The sequence below is a fragment of the Anoplophora glabripennis genome, unplaced genomic scaffold (genome assembly GCF_000390285.2).
Source record: "Anoplophora glabripennis isolate ALB-LARVAE unplaced genomic scaffold, Agla_2.0 scaffold252, whole genome shotgun sequence".
NCBI classification, from domain to species: Eukaryota; Metazoa; Arthropoda; class Insecta; order Coleoptera; family Cerambycidae; genus Anoplophora; species Anoplophora glabripennis.
This window is the reverse complement of record NW_019416370.1, coordinates 276,065-300,076: the sequence shown is the minus strand read 5'-3', so window position 1 is coordinate 300,076 and position 24,012 is coordinate 276,065. Positions and strand designations below refer to the sequence as shown.

Genomic DNA, 24,012 nt, shown 5'->3' with positions numbered 1-24,012 from the left:
ATATTGTTAGATATAAAAAACATAACTGATGTAATCAGTTTTTGATTTTTTTTTTAAATTTAAACAAATTATCAACAATAATTACTGAAAAATTCACTGTTGCAAGTCATGTTTTATTTTTTTTTTTGCATTTTTGAGCATGTTTTTGAACTGTGATTACAGATTTTTTATTTCACCGAAAAGAATATCAAAAAAAAATGATCACCAGCAGAACTATGATGATTTTTCAAGTAGAATTTTTCTTTGAAAAAAAAAAGTGTTTCAGACCGAAAAAAATAAATATCTCGGAAACTTCTAAATTTTTTTATTTAAAAAAAATTGTGGTTATTTAAGACACAGAAAAGTATACTTTCACGAAGTTTTGTCAAAATTAAGTTATTTTTGCGGAAATGACAAATAAAAAACGAAATATCAGAAAAAAAACTGTTTTTCGCATTTTTCTGGGAAATTTTGAGGTTATCTTAAAAAGTGATCTCTACAAAAGTTGTAGACTTTTGTATTAGATACTTTTTTGTTTGACGTCAACTTTTGCTAGAAATCCCAATGATACGATTTTTCACAACTTTTCAACCCCCCAAATCAACCCTCCGCCACCTCTGCTCACGCATTTATTTTTTGTTTATTATAAGCCCCTTTAGCATTTCCACTTATAAAAGTCCAGGTAACAATTTTCTTTTCTTTTTTCCCTTTAAATAAGTTATTTCGATCGGTCTACTAAATGCTTAATATAAATATTGAAATTAATACTGCACATGAAAAAGAGACATTGATATCAAACAGTTTCGTACCGTTTTATATGTACAGGACAATGTCCCTGCTCCCGTTTTCTTGACCCTATATAGAAACTGCCACTGATCAACAGTCTCATTTACAATAATTCTCTAATTCGTGTACTTACCAGGATCTTCCGATACTATAGTCCAAATGCAAGTAGTGTAATCTTGAAATTCTAAGAATTTTACTTGGATATTACCGCTACTCTTCGTGACGATTCGTGATCCACATGACTACAACACAATAACTGATATTAGAATTCTCGTAAAAATTCAGCATTGGCTGAACACAGACACACTTTTTACCTTTTTGTATTTCGCTAAGAATCCTTTAGTCGTCTGAGTGTCTGTTCTGAACGCTACATACATCTGATTGAAGGTCGACGAAATTGTTTCGTTCGGGGTAACATTGCAAACAGTTTCTAAGACTGGACGGGTTTCCGTTGAACCATCGTACACCTACAATTTGCAATAAAATACATCCCGTTTGAAACGATAAAGGATTACTATGTACTTTTATATAATACTTGTTGCAGTCTTCCGGCAGGTCCACGTCCTCAAATGTCAGCTCTATGGCGTGACCTTTTTCAACTTCGATAAGCCAGTAACAATTATCGTTCTTATCGAAGTTATTGGGGTAATTCGGTGACGATATGGCACCTTCAGGAACCGTAAATTTGCCGCCGCACTCTGAAATATAGTTACGCTAAAACAATTCTCCAAACTCGTCTGTTTACACTTACTGGTAGGGACGGCCGAATAATTCGCAATGAATCCTTTTCCGTTAAAGCTATAATAGGTGTGAAAATCAATAAACATTTGGTTTCCTGTACTGGTTACTACGGCCGGTTTTACTAAGTGGCAAAAGTTTGATAGTACGGTAGAGGAATCGTCAGGTCCATTGAGCACCTAAAAAAATTGATTTACTTATTCTTACTGTGGATCAATTTTTTTAGGGGTTATTGTATGTGTTCCCCCAGAAATTATTTTATTTGTAATCAAATAAACAGTCGAGTCGATAATATGTTTTTAAACTGTACTTAAACTCTTGTCTACGCCGTCACTGGGCAGTGCCAGAAACTAACTGTACAGTGTGTTTGTGCGTCTTCACTGTCAAATTTCTGCGTTATTTTGAAATAACAGGCCAAAAGTTTCACAACAGAATTTGAGAAAACAAACTTATGACGTGTGTAAAGATCAAAGGTAGCCCCCGTATAAAAATGACCCCCTTCAGTTTATTCTGAAATAAAACTAGAAAATAAACTTACCCGAACGTAGGAATTGTAGCATGACGTCTTACTCAAATCTACTTCCCTGAAATATAACTGAATGCTATAACCAAGTTCCACTTCGATGCGCCACTGGCATTTAATGATTGGGGGAAGTCCGTTGGGGTAATTGGGGGACTGAATCGTACCAGAACTGTCGGTTAAAACCCCACCGCAACCTGAATTTAACACAAATAAATCCCGATTATTCCGATCGATTGAATCGACGATACTTACCGAACAGTTGCCACTCTAACCTAAATCCTCGTCCGTTTCCGGTACTAACGAAGTGGATTTGGGCATGATCGGAATTTATAGTGATTAACCCTGGGTTATCAGAACCGCAATACTTGCCTTGGGTGAGGGTGTCCAGCTCATAATTATCCTTATTCAGCTCAAAATACTTTAACTAGAAATATTACTGAAAATATCCACAACCCGATGACAATTTCTTTATTATTTACCTCGACATAGCTTGAGCCGCAGGATTTGTTGACATTTCCAGTGGAAGTGCCTACATCCAAGTGCGTAAACGTTATGTTTATTTTATTTTTATCGGTGACGATTATGTCCCACAAACAGTTCAGTTCCTGAGAATCGCCGCCGTGAAAGTTTGGACTCTCAATCACTCCCCTGAACCCTGTGAGGGTGTTGTTGCAAACTACAAAAAAAAAACAGCAAAATCAGAGTTGCTTCCTTAACGATGTCGGATAAACTTACACGAGGAATAATACAAGTTGAAACCTCTACCTCGCAAATAGAAGGACGACCTGAATTTTACCAGCATTTTGTTATCGGAAGAGACGATTAATTTGTCCGGTTTAGAGCAGAAGAACCCTAGAGATTTGGAATTTATCTCCAATCCATCGAATATCTGCAGAAAAAATGTTGGAAGGCAAAGTTTCGAAACGTTATAACTATTTTACCTGGACATACTCTATATCATTATTATTCGTTTCACACTGGCCACGTCCCTTTAGATGTACATCTAAAAATATGACCTGAATCCGTGTCCCAGATGCCACCGTTATCTGCCAGGTGCATTCCACGTTTTTGCTGTACGGTTCTGGATACTCGGGGGAAGTGAGAGAAGCAGAGGGCGATGTCAGCCTACCTCCGCAACCTACATTTATTATATTAATGCAACGTAGAAAAGTTTTATGCCTATGTTACAGCTTCAGCAGGTCGTTTCACCAAAAAATAAAATAATGAAATATATATTTAAAAAACGATTTTACTGCTTTGCTGTATTAATTAACGCAGCAAACAGTCCAACTTTTACAAAGTCGAATTATTTGAATAAACGTGCTATTTTTTAATTTTAGCGCATTTTAGACTATTTAACAGATATTTCCGGAAACAAAACCTCAAATTCTCCACAGATCGGCAGGTTACTCCGTCCCAGTAGATACAAAGCAACAAATGTGTGAGTAGGCACTGAGCAACAACGACATTTAAGATATGACATCTATTTTGTAGGTTATATTAACTGAGTGACCTACATCAGTAGGTACAAAGTAATCGTTTGGTGTGAGTAGCCACTGAGCAACAATGACATTTAAGATATGACATCTACTTTGTAGGTTATATTAACCGAGTGACCTACATCAGTAGGTACAAAGTAATCATTTGGTGTGAGTAGGCACTGAGCAACAATGACATTTAAGATATGACATCTATTTTGTAGGTTATATTAACTGAGTGACCTACATCAGTAGGTACAAAGTAATCGTTTGGTGTGAGTAGGCACTGAGCAACAATGACATTTAAGTTATGACGTCTACTTTGTAGGTTATATTAACCGAGTGACCTACATCAGTAGGTACAAAGTAATCGTTTGGTGTGAGTAGGAGTTGAGTAGCAATGACATATTTAGGTTATATCTCACCACTCGAAACAGTTTAATTTCTTTAAAATGCATCAAACAACAACGTCCGGAAGTAATGTATAACGTGGGTTAATAAAACCCGTGTAACAACCTCTAATTCTACGGGATGTAATAAAAATGAATCGAAAAACCTCGACAGTATGTAGAAATTAAAAAACAAAATACAGTAACACGGAACACATAAAAAATTTGTCAATTCATTTTAATTACGTACGATATGTAGTAACCAACATCTAACCTGTTGCCGCAGAAGACCATCGAATCTTGAAACCACGTCTGGTGATAAAACCGTCCGTTTTAAAGTGTAGATATAGTTCGTTGGCATGGGAAGGTATCAGTTTAGGAATCACCGAGCAATATTTTCCTATTAACGGCGAGTGTGACGTGCTTCCATCCCTACATTCAAAATTTTTTTATTCCGTCGTAGAAATCCATCATACGCTAATTAATAGATGATTACCTTATTTCCAACAAGTCAAACTGACACGACCTGTAACTCTCCAACCCAAAATCGGTTACATTCAATAAAATTTGCTGCCCGGAAGGTACGATAATCTTCCAAGTGCAGTCTAGATAGCTCGGATAGCTCGCTGGATAATTCGGAGACTTGATAATGCCACTAGAAGTATAATAATTCCCTCCGCAAACTGCAAAAATCGTCATTTACAATTCAAACACATGCTCATTATAGCGTACTTGCTGTTAGACTCATGGACGAAAGCGTAGGATCCCGAGAACTCTTTGCGATAACCTTTATAAACTATCGTCATGATATTACCCATACTCGACAACATAGGCGGTAGTTTGGATCCCGTGAACTTGCCCACCAGTTCGCCCGATCCCAAATCGGTGTTGTTATCGAAGACTTCGAGCGAGCTGTAGGAATCGAGGTTGAAATAGACCCAAGTCAGACGAATAACAAATTCTGGAGGAGAGATGATCACCCAGGAACACTTCGATAAAGAGACAGAGTCCCTCTTGGAAGTAGAAGCAGCTATGATGCCAGTTTTATTCCTCAGTATGCCTCCACATCCTGAAAAATTACAATGTGCAGAGGACGACGGAGAAAATTACACAACTACTCTGCAGGCTATATACCCCGACCAACATTGAATTATACCAACAATATCTGGGGTTGCAAATCAGATGAACCCACCAGACATATACCAGTTTCAAAGTTATTAGTTCTCCACCAGTATGTCTTAGGTGGGATGGACGACAAATGATCCAGCTATTTTTGATGTCTTAACTACAGGCAGAGTGAATGTAGGCGAGATGTAAATACTACATCTATGAATGTACACCTACTGGTATATGTCTGGTGGGTTCAGCTGAGGAATGGTCCTTACTGTCGTCTACTGGATACTGCTAGTGTAATTCAATGCTGACCGAAGCCCGCAGAATAATCGTTTCTGGTAGTATCATCAGTTTAAAAGTTGTTTCAATTTGTCAGAGAATTTGTCAATTCGACAGATGGAGCCATTTGCGCTCCCGCGTATAAAAGTTGTTTCGCCTAGTGGCAACACAGGTACCTACGAAATAGCAGGTCACTCTCTGCCAGTTTAGCAATTTGAAGGCCTAGACATTGAGTAGCAGTGACTATAGGTGTAACATTTACATCTCACCTATAAACAGTTGAATTGGGGTAAGAAAAGACGGAAAACCGGAATGGGGAGAAGAAAGCGCAGGTTAGAGCTGCGGAAGAAGGTGGTGAATTAAGTTGTGGATGATTTTTGGACGGCTCTTATGCAGTTTCAGATACAGATTTTGTACGTATTGCGTTGGATACGACTTACATTTGGTTTTCAATCAATACTAGATCCTATCGGTCGGTTCGTCAGTTTAAAAGTTACAATCGGAAAGATCGTCATGTGTCATGTCTGTACAAACAATTTTATAAACGTGTTGTGGCAAGTAATTTGTAAAGGAAAATAATTACCAACTTCCCTGGATGTGTACCCTGCCGTGAAGGTCAGATATCTGTAATTCGAATCGTAATACCGAATCCAGAGATGGTTGTGCGTCGAGGTTATAATTTCTGTCCCGCTTTTGCACAATCTCTTTAATAACGGTGCATCTTCATGATCCCCATCCCACACCTAAAAACAGTTTGTTAGATACCAGGCATTTTATATTATGAATCGTATACTGTTAAAAAATTACACTTACTGCAACGTATCTTAATGAACAAAACGGATCGGAATAGTAAATATTTGATGACATTTTAATGGTTAGTACTATCACGTATCCCACCGGACGCACAATCTGGTACATGCAGTCATTCCCCTGTCCCGGCAGAGAGGAACTGAAGGAGCCGGTTCGATTGAAAAGTTTTGTTCCGCAAACTGAAAAGGTGATCACACGTTACAGTTTGATTTACAAGCATCCGCAACGTTGGTAATCGTTAAATACTTTTACGAACATTAAAAAAATGAAACACAATATTACTTACGCTTTTCATATTTCAGTTTCCACTTTTTACCTAGGTGCGTCGCAGAAATTATAGTTAACGGTCCGTTGGAAACGTAAGGAGGTTGCAAAGCGCTACCACAGTATCGGCCAACCAACGGCAAATCTTTCCCTAAACCCTCCCGGATCTGAAATTTTTAAATGGAATTCGCTTATCAGAATGCGGAACTCATAATCTTCCTTACCTCGATGTAATCGGTTAAACAACTAGGGTCTTTACCGAGGTCCACACTTAAGAAAGTGATTTTTGTTCTAGCGTTGGAACCCTGATTAAATTTGTATTCGCATACGAGCTCCTTCCAGTCATATTCTGGTTCGGCGGAATGGACTGTACCTTCCTTCGCCGAGTAAAAACCGCCGCAACCTGGCGTTCCTGCAAAATATTTCTGTGAAATTCAAATGTAGTACGCGGGAGCGCAAATGGCTCCATCTGTCGTGCTACTCCGAGCTATTATAGCTCTTGGTAGTTGTTTCTCGCAACACTGGCAACAAATACCTGCAATATAGCAGTGGCCTACTGTAGCCATTTGACTACGACGCAAAACAGCTGGATCGTTTGTCGGTTGTCTCACCTATGACACACTGATGAGGACTAATAAGTCCGAAACCGGTCTGTGCCTGGTGGGTTAAACTGACGATCGACCCTAGCTGTTGCATTAGGTGTTGCGAGTGTAATTCAATGCCGGTAGGGGCATATAGCTCTCGGAGTAGTTGTTTCTCGCAACACTGGCAATTAAAAATTCAAACGTAATTGTAAGAGATAAAAAAAGACAATGTTCCAAAGCGTTTCATGTCCAAAAAAATTGATAAATTAAATAATAACAATAATACTTTTTACCTGTAACTGCGGAGTAAGTCAACTGGAATCCGGGATAAGAATTCTCTCCGTCTGAATGAAAGTGAACTTTAACGTCGTGACTGGGTGAAAAAAATGGCATTGGCAGCGAACTGTTGCAGAACTTGGCGAACGGAGCGCCATCCTCGTTACCGAATGTACTATAAAACTAAAAACCGAGAATGTACTCGAATCGAAACGGAGACTTCGTACTTACTTCTATGAAATCGCGGTCACAGCCAGCATTGACGCCGATATCCAACGAGAAGAAATGGAACTGTAATCTTTTATCGACGGGCGTCACTAAGTGCCAGTAACAGTCCCTGCAAATCGGAACAATTTGAATCGGGAATTCAACATTCGAACGTACCTACTGATTTGGTGGATAATTTCCGGGTGAACCGGGAGACTCGATCGTCCCGTGAGAAGATGTTGTAATTTCCCTTCCGCACACTGAAAATTATATCTCACGTACGATTATTTATATCGAGACTTACAATATACGTACCTGGATCGGTGGTGTTCCAAGTGAGGTTGAATTCGTTCCTCGCGTTTTCCGCGTTCGCTATAAACCACAAATAAACGATGTTGCTTGTGGTCGAAATTTTACCGCCCAGAGGCAGATCGGTACCGCAAAATCTTCCCACAAGCTGCGATTGTGAATCTGGGCCATCGTGGACCTACAGGAATATTCAATTAAAGTAAATCTTTGTTACTGCCCAAATAGTCCAGGCGGTATCTGTTTCGGGTTGGGTGAAACGCATATGATCGGAGATTTTTGCTTTAACGGCTCCTAAATAACATCAGAAATGATAATATTTCTATGCAAATAAAAAAAAAAGTGGGCTTAATTGTTATTGCAAAAAAGTATAAAATAATAGCAAAAAAATTCATTTTTTTCTTGGATTTCTCGTCGACAACTTAGCAACTATTCGTTTTAAACAAAAATGGATGAGGAAAAAAGTTTTGTAATTAAATTTTGAACACGATAGAACTAATTCGAAAAAATAATTATTGTTGTTGCAAAAATCGGAAAAATTATTTAAAAAATTGCAAAAAATGCTAGTTTATTTGTCAATTTTTCTCAGACACTTGATTAATACCTAGGATCTTCATACTTTTCCCAATTAAACTTCTTAGTGCATAGAATCATCACACCAAATTTCATCCAATTTGGTTCGATAGTTGTTACATAATCCCTAATTGTTTAAAATTTTTTTTATTTAAAAAATTTTCAAAATCAAATTTCTAAAAATTTAAAGCCTTTGAATACTTGAAAATTTCACCACAAAAAGAAGGGCTCTCAAGCTTTAAAATGGTGTTTGAAAAATTCAAATCGATTAGATGAGCCGTGGTGATTGTTTAAACATTTTCGCAATTTTCACGCTTATAAACAATTGCAATAATTTAATGTTTTTTTCAAATTTTTTTTTTATTTTAAAATATGGTTTGAAATTACTCGGAAAGATGAAGATCCTAGGTATTATTCAAGTGCCCAAAAAAAATTGACAAATAAACCAGCATTTTTACAATTTTTTAAATTATTTTTCCGATTTTTGCAACAACAATAATTATTTTTTCGAATTACAACTAGTTCTATCTTGTTCAAAATTTAAATACAAAACTTTTTTCCTCATCCATTTTTGTCTAAAACGAATAGTTGCTAAGTTGTCGACGAGAAATCCAAGAAAAAAATTATTTTTTTTGCAATTTTTTTATACTTTTTTGCAATAACAATTAAGCCCACGTTTTTTTTATTATTTAGAAGCTGTTACAGCAAAAATCTCTGATCATATGCGTTTTATCCAAATATACCCTTTTTAAAACAGATACCGCCTACACTGAAATATTTTCTCGCTAATCTTAAATTGAATAATTAATTCTCACGAGAACGTTAATAAAACTAACTGTACCTGCAGCCAGCTAGATCCGCATCCTGGAGAAGCTTTAATATTAAATTTGCTGAAAGTGATATTGAGAATTTTCGTGGAATTTGTTTCTATAGTCCAGGAGCAGCTTATGCGGTGACCGAATGATTCGTAAGCGTCGGGCGGATACTTGAGAGTGCCGTTTGGTCCGGAAAATGTCCCACCGCAGCCTAAAAGTATATTCACACATAAAAAGTGGGCAGGCTATGACCAAGAAACAAGTTCATCCGAACATAGAACCACAAATCATTCTTTGAGATAAAGAGTGAGAGAATTTTATTACTTTTCGGTAAATAATTTTTCTTATTTTAAATTAGAAAATCATCTGCAAAATTCTGTCTCTGGAAAACTGCAATACCCTGTGAATTAGATATTAAGACATTCATTTTTACCTTCTTTCTCATCTTCACATGAAGTTCCACTAAACCCACTGTTACAGACGCATCGGAACGATATTCCAATCAAGTTCAGGCAAGTGCCGCCGTTCTGGCAGGGGTTCGAGGCACAAGGGTCTTTCATAATGTCGCAGTTGCGTCCCGTGAACTTTCTATTGCAACTGCAAACGTATTCCCCAGTGACATTATTGGCGGAACAGGTGCCATGCGCGCAAGGGATCGAGGCGCAAGGATTCAAATTTTTCGATGAAGAAGTGCAACCTTCTGGTCCTATACCGTTTCCTACGTATCCAGCCGGGCAGACGCACTCCACATAAGTCGAGCTTATCCCTGAAAGTAAAATCATTAATTTGGGAACGTGGCCCGATATATACGATGCACCTACTCGGATTGTCTCTGCACTGAGCGAAGTAATGACATCCCCCGTTGTTAATGTGACAAACGCCTTTAAAAACGCAACTTACTCCGTCGCCGGCATAACCCGAGGGGCAAGGGCCGCACATTCTAGACCCCTGGGTATTTATGCAGGCGACTTTGGGATTAAGGCTGCACCCTCCGTTGTTAATCTCGCACTCGTTTATATCGGCGCAGTAATAGCCGTTTCCGGTGTACCCTGAAATTGTGTTCGTTAAAAATGTTTGGTAAGCGAATGGAATTTCATATACCCGCAGGGCAGCCGCCGCAATAAAACGATCCAGGTACGTTTATACAAGCAACGCTTGGACTTCTCGAGCAAGCCGGATGATTTAAATTGCACTCGTTTACGTCTACGGTACAGGCTTGATTCGTCCCGTCCGTAGTCCAACCCTATCGAACGGAGTTATTCAGCTTTTATTAATTTTAGTCGGTTATCCCTCACCTGATCGCAGATGCAGTTGTATCCAACTAGTTGTTGGACACAAACACCATGGCCGCATAATTCCTGTCCCCCGATACTACAATCAGCCTTTCCTCTGGTGCAGTGCAATCCGACAAAACCTGCCTGACATCGACACCTAAAAAACGTACAAAAATTTAAATCGGTGTCTTTGGATACAGGTACAAATATTACTTGTAAGTTCCGGGTTTATTGACACACGTAGCCCCGTTCTGACAACCCAGATCGGTTCCATTGAATCTAGAACATTCGTTCACATCCTCTTCGCAATTTGTACCCTGGAAATAATTTGCGTTTTTCGATGAATTTTAACAGAACAATTATACAAGTACAAACCTCCCATCCGTCCGGACAACGACAAATATAATTCTGGAACATGTCCTGGCATGTTCCCCCGTTCTTGCACGGGTTGCTGTCACATTCATTCTGATCTAAACTGGATTTAAGGCTGTTAAATTTAACGTGAAGGCGTCTGATTGATACATTTAGTAATCTAATTTTTTTTCTTATAATGTCTGGATCTGTACTGTTGTTCCACTGGATTTGTGCATTGGATACTCTTTGCTCGAGGGAGTCTATTCTCTCGACGTACGAGGCAAAAGTTTCCTGATAATTCTTCACGAGGCTCGTAGCGTTGTGTGCCTAAAAGAATTTCCGTCTTTGTACCCAAATTTTCGTCCTAATTCACTTTTGCAAATATTTTTTAATAAAAAATTTTTTTGATTGATAATAAATACCCCTTGTCGCCAGTTATTACCGTTTATTACAGATTATCAAATTATGGTTAAAAACTGGCAGCAAATGATACATCGAGATTCTGTTACACGCTTAAAAAATTAAGAACAAAAATAGCTATGAAAATATATCTAATTTTTTTCATTATACATATTGGCACTCACCCCATTGAGCATTGTAAGTATGTCTATGTCATTTATTGATACTCCTGCTGAGGGAGTTGTTCTAAAAGTTATGTTTTTGCCATAGGCGGCATAAAATATAAAATGTCCATCTTCTACTGATAAACGAGGACTAAAAGAAAAGAATACTTTGACAAGAGCGTTAAAATTGGGAAATTTGTTATACATAGAAAATTAAATACGTATTTATGATTTTTTATCTCTGTAAAAAGCATCAATTTCTTTTTTTATTTTGTTATTTAAACGTATGATACACAAATAGGTGGATATAATAATTTAATCTGCAACTAAAATTATAAACTACAAGTCTAGAACAAAAAAATACTGTAAACTTCTATACTTACATCTGTCTGTACGATTTTTTGGGGGCGCCCTCAAAAATTGTTAGAAAAATCACGAGTAAGGTTAACGTGTTCATATTTGAGCAACGTACATTGTTTCGCCCTTGCAATGACCCAAATGGTATTCCAATTTCGCCATCTGCCTTGATATTTATAGAAAATTTCGCTAAAAAAGGGGCGGCACAGTGTCTAATTACTTCGAGGTAGAACCGGTGACATGACAGGGGATCCAATCTGATTACTGATATCGCTACGAGCCTTGTAATGGATTATCATATACCTTTCCATGTTTTCTGGTGTGTAATGTCTGAAATAAGTGCAAATGTCTTTCAGGAAAGAAAAAGACCGTTCTACTTCGCAAGACGTTACTGGGGCATATCGGTAATATTGTAAGAGTTCATCGGAGGCATCTTCACTCTTCACCTTCAACAATGTTGATATTTCACACATTTTTCCATAGCCGGGATTACGTTTTACTATTACGTCTGTAATTTCTTGGGACAACCGCTGCGCGAAATCGTGAGAAAACTTAAAACTTTCTAAAGTGCTGTTAAACAAGTCAACGGAATCCGGTAGAGACAAGTCTCTCGACTCCAACTGATTAATTACAGGAGGAATATTTGAAAAGTGCTCCTTTATGAAATTCAGATGTTCGGACAAATGCGGTACATTTATTAATCTTTTACATTCAGCTACACTTTTTACGCTACCCTCTAACTGTGAAATAAATTCTTTTATATCATTAAAATTATTAGCATAATACATTGCAGCTTCTAACCACGTACTGCATCTTGTCAGCACGGGTTTTGGAGGTAACTGTAGATGGGGGCACAGTTCTTTAAAAAGCATTTGCCGGTTGGGAGATGTAAGAAATATCTTTTCTGTCTCGCTGATTAATTTGTCTACGTCGGAAAACTCTTCTTTGATATACTCGCAAACGTGATGAAGGGCACGAGCAAAACTAGTAAGATGTATCATCAGAGGCATTAACTTTGATAACGTTTGTCCAGCTTCTAGCATATATGTCGAGACATGAGTTATGAGTAAAAGAACCTTTGAAGGATACTTATAGGTAATGTTATCTAAACTATTACAAACTAAATAAGTTATTGTCTCTGAATTTGTCTTTTCTAATACTCTACTAGCTACCAGGTAGGGTGAGATCCGTTTATCAGGATATAACGGGCCCGCTATAACATTTGCAACAGTATGTCCTTGAATATCAGTCGCTTCATCGACCATTATCCATATGTAATTATTCTCCAAAGCCTGTCGGATTTCTTGAATTTTTTTGTCATAAGTTGGTTGTAAATAACGTTTTCTTAATGTCGACTCGTCTGGTACTTTACGTCCGCAATATTTTTCCATAAAACTTTTCAATCTGTCATTATTGAGTTTATGAAACGGTATATTTGCAGCCACAAAAGCCTGGCAGAGATCACTGGAAAATTCACTGTCGCTGACAGAAGCTTGAGTATTATCTTTATGCATTTTAGAATTTATATGTCTGTCTAGATCTCGTTTTCTAGCACACTGAAACATGGTATGGCAAATTGTACAGGTTATGGAAATACCATCGTCGCCAAGCTTTAGATAACTTGAATATGCAGCGATATATGCACCTAGAGATGTGCGAGACATTTTTTATACTGATTGTTCACAAATATCAAGATTATAAAGTTAAAAATCGCAAATTCACAACTATTCAAAATCCAAAAAGTAAACAAATAACAAATGGATCCAAGGTCAAGTACTGGGACTGGGTACTATCAGTATTTTCACTACCGTCACACGCATGCGCATTTCGGTGTACCTAATTAAAATATAAAATTCAAAATTCATTGCGTTGACTGAAATATTTCAATCAACATTCATTGTTTGGAAGCAAATGCGATTACGTCTGACGGTTGGAAACAAGGAAACTGATTCTAATATAATAATTGAAGTTTAGGTATTAGAATTAGATCTACACAAACATTGGTTCAATGAATTTTGATACCGAAATACCAATACATCATCAATTAAGTTTTATAACACGTCTGTAGAACCAGATATTTGAACTTGATTAGTATTAGCTTTGTTCCTAGTAGAATCCAAAACAGTTTCCAACAGTCAGACGCATGCGCATATGGATATAATGCTTACATAAGGTTCAAAATTCATTGTTTTGAATCAAATGCGATTGCGTCTGACTGTTGGAAACTAATTCTAATACACTTGGAACAAAGCTATTAAGTCGTAAATCAAATTCGCAATTTATTGAAAAATGTCCAATTTTATTATTATACATTATATAATATTATATGGTCCATTATTTATCAAAGAACGTTGGGAGCAGGCCAACCCTTCCAACGCCTCTGCATCTTGCAGAGTCTACCAACAGGCCATTTATGATCGCTAAAGACCGCGCTTATTAGGTTACAGTCTGACGGTTCTACCCTTTGACTCTAAGTGCGGGGGAGGCCTCCTAATACATTATAGTCATTAGTTTAATGAAGTTCGGCAGCCAAATCACGCCCTGTTCATTTCGGAGGTCGTTCGGTACGCGAGGAGGGTGCCTTATCTGACGATTAAAGGGATAGCCGCAAGTGACGAGGTCGCCTTAATGGGCTTTAATGTAAACAGATAGCCGGTAAGTACATGCTGCGGTGATCGTTTTATGGAATTTGTGGGCATCGTATGTGTTTAACAAAAATAAGAAATTGCAAAATATGAGTTAATGGAACTGTAATAATATTTACTTAACATTAAAATAAAATGTATTCGCTGTTAATAAATACAGACACAAGGAAACTCGCTACTTGATAAAAATTCAAAAGATTTGAGGCTTCGCAACTTTTGCAGTATAAAAAAGAGGAAATATCGAAAAGTTTCCAAGTAACTTCAAGATTCAAGAGAAATGCGCAATAAAGAAACAGTGAACCCTAGAAAGAACCTCCTTCGTATTTATTCACTGCAGAGTCTGCTCCTAATAGAAATAAGAACATATTTCAAGAACAACTGCGGTATAAGTTAACCCAATCCTATAAAGGTAATCCTCTCTGCGATCGGAGCGGGATCGAAAATATCGCAGACTTTCCTCCCTTCGTTATTAAGATTTAAGGGTCGTTTACTCCCTCTGACCAACTACACGGGGTGGACAAAAATGGAAGTCGGGGTATATTTTGGCTGACAGTAATGAGAAAATTAAAATGCAAAATTTTATTAAAAACCTCACTTAAAATCTACTTAGGGCAAAGATAAGAACTAAGACCATTTTATGACTCATAGCCTGCTTTGCAACGCAAACAACTTTTTACGTTCCATCGGCCTGTGTTATCAGGGCGATCCCGAGTGACACCCCGTATACGCCGCGACGTCCTCCTTTCGCACAGCCCCCCAGTGACCGGCGCGCCTGTCACTCCGCCGTCGCGACGCCCGATCGATACGCCAGTCTGACACGAGTCTGTACTACACACATTACGGTCAGGCTTTACTCACACTCACGGAACCGGAAACTAGAACTGTGCTATTGCGATCCGGGGGCCCGTTTGGGCCGGTCTTGGTCTTCCGGTGGGCCTGCTGCGGACCCACGGCTCTGAGCCTTGTTACGGAGGAGATCGGGGGGGTGGGGATGAGTCCCTGAATCATCCCTCCGGCGTTTGACAGTTCAACGTACATGTAATGACTGATAATAGCCGGTGGAGGAAGTTCCCGAGTTCAGTGGAGTGTGACGGGACGGGGTTTTGACCCGAGGAGCGGCGTCGAAGGGTCTCAGTAGTGTCTCGAGGTAAAGGTGGACGGTCCTGGGGAGGCTGAGGAGATTTTCGCGGAGGAATTCGTACGCTGCGAGGATGGGAAGGTGGCAGTGATCGATCCGGCCGCTCGTTGGGGATTTTAAACTGAAGTCCTACAGGTAGGTCAATATTTGGTGCGAGGGTGACGGGGGGGCACGATTGTACGTGGTCGAATGCGTGTACGTAAGTTGTTTTGTCAGGTTGATTCATAGAGTTTGAGTGAAAATTGTGACGGTTTTGATCAAACTAGTTTAATTGAGATTAAATTACCAAATACAATTTCTAGGTGTGCAAGATATGCATAACCTAGGTTTTTAGCAGTAAAGAACATTGTCTGACGTCATTCGACAGGATATTTGGAAACAATTTTGAATTAGTTATGAATACTTTTTTTAAATTTTAAGTGTACTTTCTACCCCCACAATAAATGTTGTAGAAGTTATTAATATGTACAAATTTAACGGTGCCTTATTCGTTGTTTGTTTTTTTCTTACTTTAAAATAATTGATACAATCCAATTTTCTTGTTTAATATTAGCCGTATCAAGTGTCAAAGGGAAAAGAACTTTTAAAATTTAATTATCTGTCTACTAATACTTTACAAAACCAACAAAATGTGGTGTATAAAAAAATACAGGGTGAAACAAATGGTGGTCAATGGGTTTCATTGATATCTACTTCAAAACGTTGGTCCAGTGACTGAAGGCGAAAATAAAGTAAAAGCTCCCAATTTTTTCGGATATCAGGGATTTTCCTGAAAATTTGCATACAAGCTCATCTGACCCCCCACTTCAAAAGTTATATTGTCTTGATGTGTGCTTTTTTCTATTTTGGGTGAAAGCTACCCTTGTACGAAAAAAATGCGAAAATCGCAAATTTACGTATTTTAAAGATTCAATTCATGTTCAAATATGTTGAATAAAGTTCCTTTCATGTTTTTTAATATAATTTATGAAATTTAATTACTTTTTACCCTTAAAAATCCTTAAAAACTAATCTTCAATGGCCAAAGAAATAGAAAAAAGTTTTTAACAATTTAAAATATTCTTTTGGTGCATTCACAATGTATTGCATTTATTTTGTTATTTATTAGAAAGCTTACGACGCATTACAAAGTTGCAACCCTTAAAAACTATCCCTTATAATAAAATAAACAAAAAAATATTATTGAGATGTTTTAATGGTATGCATATGTTGAATTATAAACTTTTTATTGGTTTTCAAATGATATATTGCAACTTTTCAGCCACCCAAAAAGCCCTTATGGATGGCCTACCCCTCATAAAAACCCCCTACCCCTTATAGAAAAATTTCCTAAAAATTATATGTGAGTATGATGATTTAATAAATTTTTTAAATTTTATTGAATTTATTCTTAATATTTTTTTATTAAATTTATATCAAATAAAAATAAATTATATACATTATAAATGGATTTCGCGAATATCTCAAATATTCGCGAAAAATGGCTCAAAAACGCATTTTTTGGGCTAAAAACGAACATGTTTAGGCGCAAATAACTCAAAAAGTATTGGTTCAAAAAATTCTTATATATCTCATTTTTCACGAATATCTCAAATATTCGCGAAAAATGGCTCAAAAACCTGCATTTTTTGGGCTAAAATCGAACATGTTTAGGCGCAAATAACTCAAAAAGTATTGACTGTTCAAAAAATTCTTATATCTCATTTTTCGCGAATATCTCAAATATTCGCGAAAAATGGCTCAAAAACATGCATTTTTTGGGCTAAAAACGAACATGTTTAGGCGCAAATAACTCAAAAAGTATTGACTGTTCAAAAAATTCTTATAGAACATTTTTTGCTTAAAATTCGTCCCTCTATCGAATCGTGAGATTATTTTTAATAAAACAATTCCCACCCTCCAGAAAGCCCTAGGGTAAAAGCATACCTCGGCACTATATAACTTTTGTTTCTTGGGCTATTCCATAGCTACAGTTCAAATTTCACGTCAATCCGTTCCATCCGAAAAAATTGGTAGCCAAAATGACTAGACTACATGGCTATTTATTAGCATTGGTCATGAGTGTCAAATTAAAAAAAAAATTTTCAAATATTTACAGTAAATTTGTATTTTTACTTTTTTATTTCAACTTTAAGGGGTTGTAACTCGTTAGGGGTGCAATTTGATATCTAGATAAATTAGATGCAAACAATTTTCGTCTTTTTTGGTCACATATTTTAAAATTACCCTGTATATATTTTTAAACAACTACCTATTTATTGTATTGACAATTTTATGATTTAATGATTCTACCGAAATATACAGGGTGTTCTTCTTAAAGGCCAGACACTCCTATACCTTTTTTAATCAATCAATGATCAACTTTAACAGACTTTTTCACACCACTTTATAATTCAGTCATAGCGTACTACGATTATTTTCTTGCACAAAATATAAGTATTAGAGTTGGGATTTCTTTTTTATGGAGAAGAGATTCATACTCAGAATGACTTGAAACACAAATTGTACCAGCTTGTGTAGTTTTTCAGTCGAGTCTATACACTTTAAACTTTTTTAGAACACTTTTATCGTTTTTAAAGTTGGTCAATGTAGAAAATTTACACAAAAAATTTTAAAAAACGCAATGAGTAAAAATATTGACTTTTTTAAGTTTAAATATATCAGTACAAGTACTTGAAATTACTGACAAATTATAAATTGCATGAAATTCCATTACATCCCAAAATAAACTAAAACCTGTCTTCCGCCTATATATTGATTATTTCCGCTTTCGTTTTCCACTCATAAAATATTAATAGCACTGATAGCTATTGAATAAGTGAAGGAACTTGTCAGTACCTGAGCACACGCATTTTCATTTCATTATTTTATTAGTTTTGTTCTTAGAACAGTGTAAAACAGTTTCCAATAATCGGACGCATGTACATTCCGATATAATGCTTCACCAAGGTTCAAATTTCATTGTTTCGTATCACTGTTTATAATGTTCTAGGAACAAAGCTATTCAAATTGTATTATTCTTTTAGTTGTTTTACACCAATGAATAAATTTATCACTTATTATAAAAATACGTTTAACAAATAACCTCATTATTTATTTGTTGGTACAACTGAACATTGTCATGAAATCAACGAAAAATAAAACAAGTTCTAATTTGTGAAGAACTTCAAGAACGAGTTCATTGAGTAGGTACACTTAATACTTGTGTATGGATGTCACTTTTTCACTTATTTAAATACATTATGCACCGTTAATCCACGCAGTGGCGTATCTATATTATATATCAGGATATATCCAAGATGTCTGACGTTGAGGTAAATCTTGAAGATTTCGCAGATTCTATTTACGCGAAAGCATATGAAAATATGATTTGGCTGCTTCGAAACTCCCTCCATCTGCAATAAATAAGTCGGAAGACGAAGGCGCTGAGTGACCAAGTCGCCCTCTCGAGGAATTCGAACCTTGAACGCTTTCAACCGTCTCTAGGGAGATCCCATCCCATATTATCTAGCATATTCCTGCAAAGAAGCTTTGCTACAAATTGGCCCACCTGAATGATCTTCAATCAATATTTTTACTTCCGTTTCGCTACAGAAGGAGAACAACCACACATATTTTCATTTGTGAAGCGTACAGGGTGTCCGTTATTTTACTGTATTTAGTGTATTTTAGTGTGTTATCGTTAGTCGACAGTAAAAAGATTGGGAAGATGAGGTTAGATGTTTTGTGCGTATCTAGATTTTTTGTATCTATTATTTTTTACCGCGATTATGTAGGAAAATGCCATACACGTCTCGAGGCAATGTTAGATGTCACACGAGATTATTTTTCCGCTACAAAATGACAACTATATAATTACCGGCCGACATTACGATCCCAATAACGTTATTTATTAAACCAGGCGGAACGACTGCACCTCGCCAATGCCTTATATGGGCGAACCAGGTGATGAATATTAGAGATGGACGAGCGGCAGCGACAAAAATGCCCCCGTACGCCGGTTATTGCTAATCAGGATTTATGGCGATAATTAAATAAATCCCAATTATGAATTCCCGTTTCGTATTTAAATAATCGCCTCGATCGCTGGCTGTCAGTTCGGAAGGACGTGGTTTGTATTCGCTTGCTCTGCCTGTCCGATTGAAGATGTAATATGGGTATAACAAATAGAAAAGGTAATATAAGGAGTAGGTTCAGAATCTCCAAAATAAATTACCTACCTATTATCTGTAATAAAGATCAGAAGTGGGATTCGATTGTATTTTTCCTTTTCCACCGTAACCTACTACGATTTGTTCTCTCGTTCCCTTCAAACTAAACCTAGGTGTCCACATTGCTTTGACCTTTTGTAAAAATAATTGTCTAATCTAATATTTAATCTCTCTTTTATACCATTTTTCCATTTATGGTTGTTGAAATTGCTTCCGTAAAAGATTTAGGCACTAAAATAAAGTTACACTTTTATAAAACTCTGCTCTAGAGTTCTTCCAATACATTTAAATTTTAATGCATTCGAGTGATTGGGGCCGTCAATTTTGGCCATAAAAATAAAAATAGATTTTATGGCCACTCGCTTAAAGTATCAACACGTAGTAAATCGTGATCGTTGTCTAAGTGCAATTAATTTTTACTTCTTTACCTTCGTCAATTCAGACAAGACTAACAACTTTTAGGGCATGGAGAATCCAAACTCGACGAACATTTGCCTTGTTGCAGATTCAAGCACATTTTTATGAACGTCCATGAACTTATCCCCCTTCTGATCAAAGCAGAAATGAATAATCTCGCTTATCCTTCGTCAATATGAAAATTATCGTTTAATTCAAATCCAGACATTCCAAAATTGAACATCTATAAATTGTTTGTGTATAGAAATACACAATGGAACCTTTTAGAACAAAACAAGCGAGGTGTTTGAAGATGAGCCCATCACAACGCCAGAAAACAGAGTGCGTTCATCATTTTCTATTATAATCAGGGCTGCTTTCAACTGTCAGAGACGAAAGGTGGCTAGAAATCCGTAAAGGTCACTAGATGTCACTGTTTGTGCCTCGCTGATACTAATTTAGAGCAGTGTAATAAAAGAAGAATAAAGGAAAGTTCAGTTTGCGTGGAATTACGAACTAGAAAAGGCACTAATTTGCTGTAAAATGGAACTGGACAGGTAATAATCACTCATCTGCCAGGGCTAGCAAAGTAGTTTCTACTTGTTAACGAATGCTTTGTTTAACAAACCGAGCATTTACTCTTCCGGGCGTTTCCTTTTGATTCCGTTAGGCCCGTCCGTTATGAGGTAAAGGATCGGGCATCAATTATCCCGAACACCGCATCCTGAAGGAAATATTTCATCGTGCGAACGCCCGAACAATGAGGACTGAGGAGATTCAAATCTCGACGGAGATGAGCAACGGTGGTCTAGTGTGTCTTAGACGATATGAATTATAGTTGAAATTCAGATGATTGCGCGCTTCTAGTACGGAATTAATACAATGCTAATGGTTTTAGATGAAGGGGAGGGGAATAATTCCTTGTTCTTGGATAGATTAATTGTTTCGTGGCTAGGAGCATGTGGCGCTGCTAGTGGCAAATCTCGTCTATTTGTTATCGTCTCGCAAACATTTTACTTGTAAATTTTGTTATTTTATCACGTAAAAATCTGATTTGATTGAACTATTATCCAAAACATTATTAAAGCGGTGTAGATTTCTTAAATTCATCGCAATTTTCGCGAAAACTCAAAACATAATTCAAATCGGTACCTAAAGAGAAACCCAGCGGGTTCATTGCCATCTCTGCTTCCGCACCAGCGAGGCAGCCTTCAAACATTTATCAGGAACATGCACAAAGCCCGCTATTCATCTCTGCAAAAAGCAATTTTGTTTAAAAAGCCCCCTCCCCCCGCCTGCGTGCGTGACGGCAGAATGCCTACTTGACTCCGCTACCCCAGGCTATAAAAAGACCCGGTTAATTATCTGCCGCATTTTTTTTTACCTTTAATCTTCGCTGGGAGTAACTCTGCCCTCGGTTCTCGCGATTAATTAGGCACTTCGACGACACTCGGAATTTTAAACAGCGCCCCCATGCGACCGACACGACGAAACAGGATGGTTGACAATAGACAACGAGGTATGGACCACTTGACGATGATTGGAGGACTCCAATTGCATGCTATGTAATGGCAAACAAAGAATGACATATTATGTTACCTGCAGCGCCCTATTGTGGTAAGTTTTGTAAGTTTCAACAAGGCAGGCGTGATTGGAAAACAAAGCTAATTGGTCCAAAAAGCTAATATTGCTACTGTGATATTTTGTACTGTAAAATCAGTATTACTACATATGATATAAAAAAAGATGTAAAAGTAAATAATAAAGATACGTTTTAAATTTCTTCCAAGTTTTATGGAAATACATAAAAAAACTTACACGAATGAGTAATAGACGATAAACTCTCATTAAATTGTCTAACAGCACTGATTACCACAAAAACGATAAACAGCGGTTCATTTTGAAAGTTCCTTAGAAGCCGATATCTGGAGAAAATATTCTACTTAACAAGTTCCCAGAATATGCGTGACAATTTATAATAACAATCCCAGATACCATCGCTAATTACTTTGTGTTACAAGTGTATCGCGAATAATCAATTTCGCGGTAATATATATGTTAATTAAGGTCCGCATATAAATTGCTTTGTATTTCAACGCGTAAACAACATTTCTGGACTTTCAGCCCATGTGGTTAATGTACTAAGTGAGCAGCATTTACACATGTCCATTTTTAGCTATTCCCTGTCCAGTTTACCGCGTTCTTTCCCAAACCGTTGCGTCACAGTCTCTCGATGCATAAATGGCATCGATTGTCGGTACAGAGGTGTTATCGGGTGTGGGAAAGTTTAGTAATTCAAAACAAAGACGAATAATTAAACACAGACTGCACCGGGTGTGAGACTGCAAGTTGGGAAGTTTATTCCACAACAGTCGGGAAAGTTTTGGGTAACTGCACAGTTATATTCCAGGAATGGTGCAAAATTAAATACGACAACACAAATAATGCAACAATGCATAACCACACTAATTTTTGCATCGATTTGAATGAACGGAGATACAACAGCAGCAACAGTTGTAATAACCAGACATTCTACTAAATTGTAAATTCACGAGCAAATAATCAACAAATCTTGAACTTCCTGGAAGTAATTATTAGGTTATTGTGAGTGTTAGCAATATATTCTGACTGAGATGATTATCAGTCTATATTTTGACAAATATTCGTTGCATTATGTCCTGTTTTCTACACATTTTTCGTGACTAGTTACAGTTGCATTCAAAAATGTCTGAACGACAAAAAAACGTCCGCTTTTATGCAACCGAGCTTGATGCAATTCTATTTCGACGGCAGTAACCGTTCCGAACGGCGTATTATCTTAATAAATTGTTTAACTGTAAGTAACGCTCAGATATATCTGCGAATGCCTGGCCGTTCCATTAAAATATCAATATGAAAGCCAGATCGTGACCCGCCGTTGCGAAATATCTGATCGGACGCGGAAACTTGGTTCGCGGCAATAATTATATCAATAGAAACGGTAATGGTAATGAATATGGCATGCTATTTGCCTGCGTTGCGAGCTGCAATTTAAAAAATTGCAAATAAACCGTGTTTATGATTATCTGAAATGAAAAACTATGTTGCGATGCCGAGATAAAATTTAACAATTCTTTTGTTCGGTTCAAGTGCGAAAAAAATTGGCAAACATTCCAAGAATGATCTTGGACAGCGCATTAGTTAAAATTTTTAAATATTGCAAAATTTTGGGCACTAAATCTCATAATTTTAAGGATAACTAGAAACAAACTTTATCTTGATCATGTACAAACTGTAAAAATTATTGATTATAAATCTATTCAAGTAGCAATTTCTTTGAAATTTGTTTTTTTTTGCGTATTTTCGTGCAAATGTATTATTTTTAAATTTCTCTGACTATTTGAATGTGTAGAAGATATACCTATACATACTTAATAAGAGATTTATTCACTTTAAAATGCTTGAAAAGCTAGAAAATTTAAAAAAACGACAAAAAAGTGGCCTGTACTGTGGAAATTCGAGGACCAGTTCTGTTTGGAGCGATAGAGAGCATAATAACGTCATTACCACGAACGAAGAGTCATTACACTTTTTCCCATTCAACTTTTGATTGTTGTACCGCACGCACCCGCTTGCACTAATGCCAGGCAAATTACAAATGCAAATTTTGAGCACACAGCTTTCGCCGGGTAGAATATGTGGAGAATTAATGTGAAGTCTGGAATGGACTACGTTGATTGCCAAATCGATAAAGGGTCTTGCTCGGGCGCAACATTTGATACTGTTACTAGCCTTGGAATTTTTCCAAGACCCAAGACTCCAGGATTTTTAAAGGCGAAGATGTGAAAATTTATGTACTCACAAGTCACAACTAAAATACTTTACATTATACATAAATAAAGTCAAATGAAACGCATACAGAAACTATATTACTTACTGTTACGCTAAAATTGCAATTACCCTTTAATTCTCTTA

At 37.0% G+C, this 24,012-nt stretch overlaps 1 protein-coding gene across 1 annotated transcript in view; it reads right to left on the bottom strand.

The window, feature by feature from the left end:
• The window catches only part of LOC108910432 (cubilin), a 31,220-nt gene extending 19,354 nt beyond the window's left edge, over nucleotides 1–11,866 (bottom strand). Inside the window, exons 1-29 of the mRNA XM_018715023.1 lie at nucleotides 11,695–11,866; nucleotides 11,333–11,462; nucleotides 10,770–11,075; nucleotides 10,608–10,711; nucleotides 10,416–10,551; nucleotides 10,222–10,363; nucleotides 9,942–10,169; nucleotides 9,554–9,886; nucleotides 9,147–9,331; nucleotides 7,742–7,913; nucleotides 7,608–7,686; nucleotides 7,451–7,556; nucleotides 7,237–7,402; nucleotides 6,584–6,771; nucleotides 6,382–6,526; nucleotides 6,099–6,274; nucleotides 5,869–6,028; nucleotides 4,630–4,962; nucleotides 4,390–4,576; nucleotides 4,168–4,325; nucleotides 2,968–3,164; nucleotides 2,762–2,915; nucleotides 2,506–2,702; nucleotides 2,279–2,450; nucleotides 2,042–2,220; nucleotides 1,517–1,682; nucleotides 1,288–1,463; nucleotides 1,080–1,232; nucleotides 899–1,007 (exon numbers count right to left, since the gene is read on the bottom strand). Of these exons, the coding sequence (XP_018570539.1) occupies nucleotides 899–1,007; nucleotides 1,080–1,232; nucleotides 1,288–1,463; nucleotides 1,517–1,682; nucleotides 2,042–2,220; nucleotides 2,279–2,450; nucleotides 2,506–2,702; nucleotides 2,762–2,915; nucleotides 2,968–3,164; nucleotides 4,168–4,325; nucleotides 4,390–4,576; nucleotides 4,630–4,962; nucleotides 5,869–6,028; nucleotides 6,099–6,274; nucleotides 6,382–6,526; nucleotides 6,584–6,771; nucleotides 7,237–7,402; nucleotides 7,451–7,556; nucleotides 7,608–7,686; nucleotides 7,742–7,913; nucleotides 9,147–9,331; nucleotides 9,554–9,886; nucleotides 9,942–10,169; nucleotides 10,222–10,363; nucleotides 10,416–10,551; nucleotides 10,608–10,711; nucleotides 10,770–11,075; nucleotides 11,333–11,462; nucleotides 11,695–11,768 (5,011 nt within the window). The 5' untranslated portion in view covers nucleotides 11,769–11,866. The remainder of the gene's footprint in view (nucleotides 1–898; nucleotides 1,008–1,079; nucleotides 1,233–1,287; nucleotides 1,464–1,516; nucleotides 1,683–2,041; nucleotides 2,221–2,278; nucleotides 2,451–2,505; nucleotides 2,703–2,761; nucleotides 2,916–2,967; nucleotides 3,165–4,167; nucleotides 4,326–4,389; nucleotides 4,577–4,629; nucleotides 4,963–5,868; nucleotides 6,029–6,098; nucleotides 6,275–6,381; nucleotides 6,527–6,583; nucleotides 6,772–7,236; nucleotides 7,403–7,450; nucleotides 7,557–7,607; nucleotides 7,687–7,741; nucleotides 7,914–9,146; nucleotides 9,332–9,553; nucleotides 9,887–9,941; nucleotides 10,170–10,221; nucleotides 10,364–10,415; nucleotides 10,552–10,607; nucleotides 10,712–10,769; nucleotides 11,076–11,332; nucleotides 11,463–11,694) is intronic.
• Nucleotides 11,867–24,012: the final 12,146 nt, after the last annotated feature.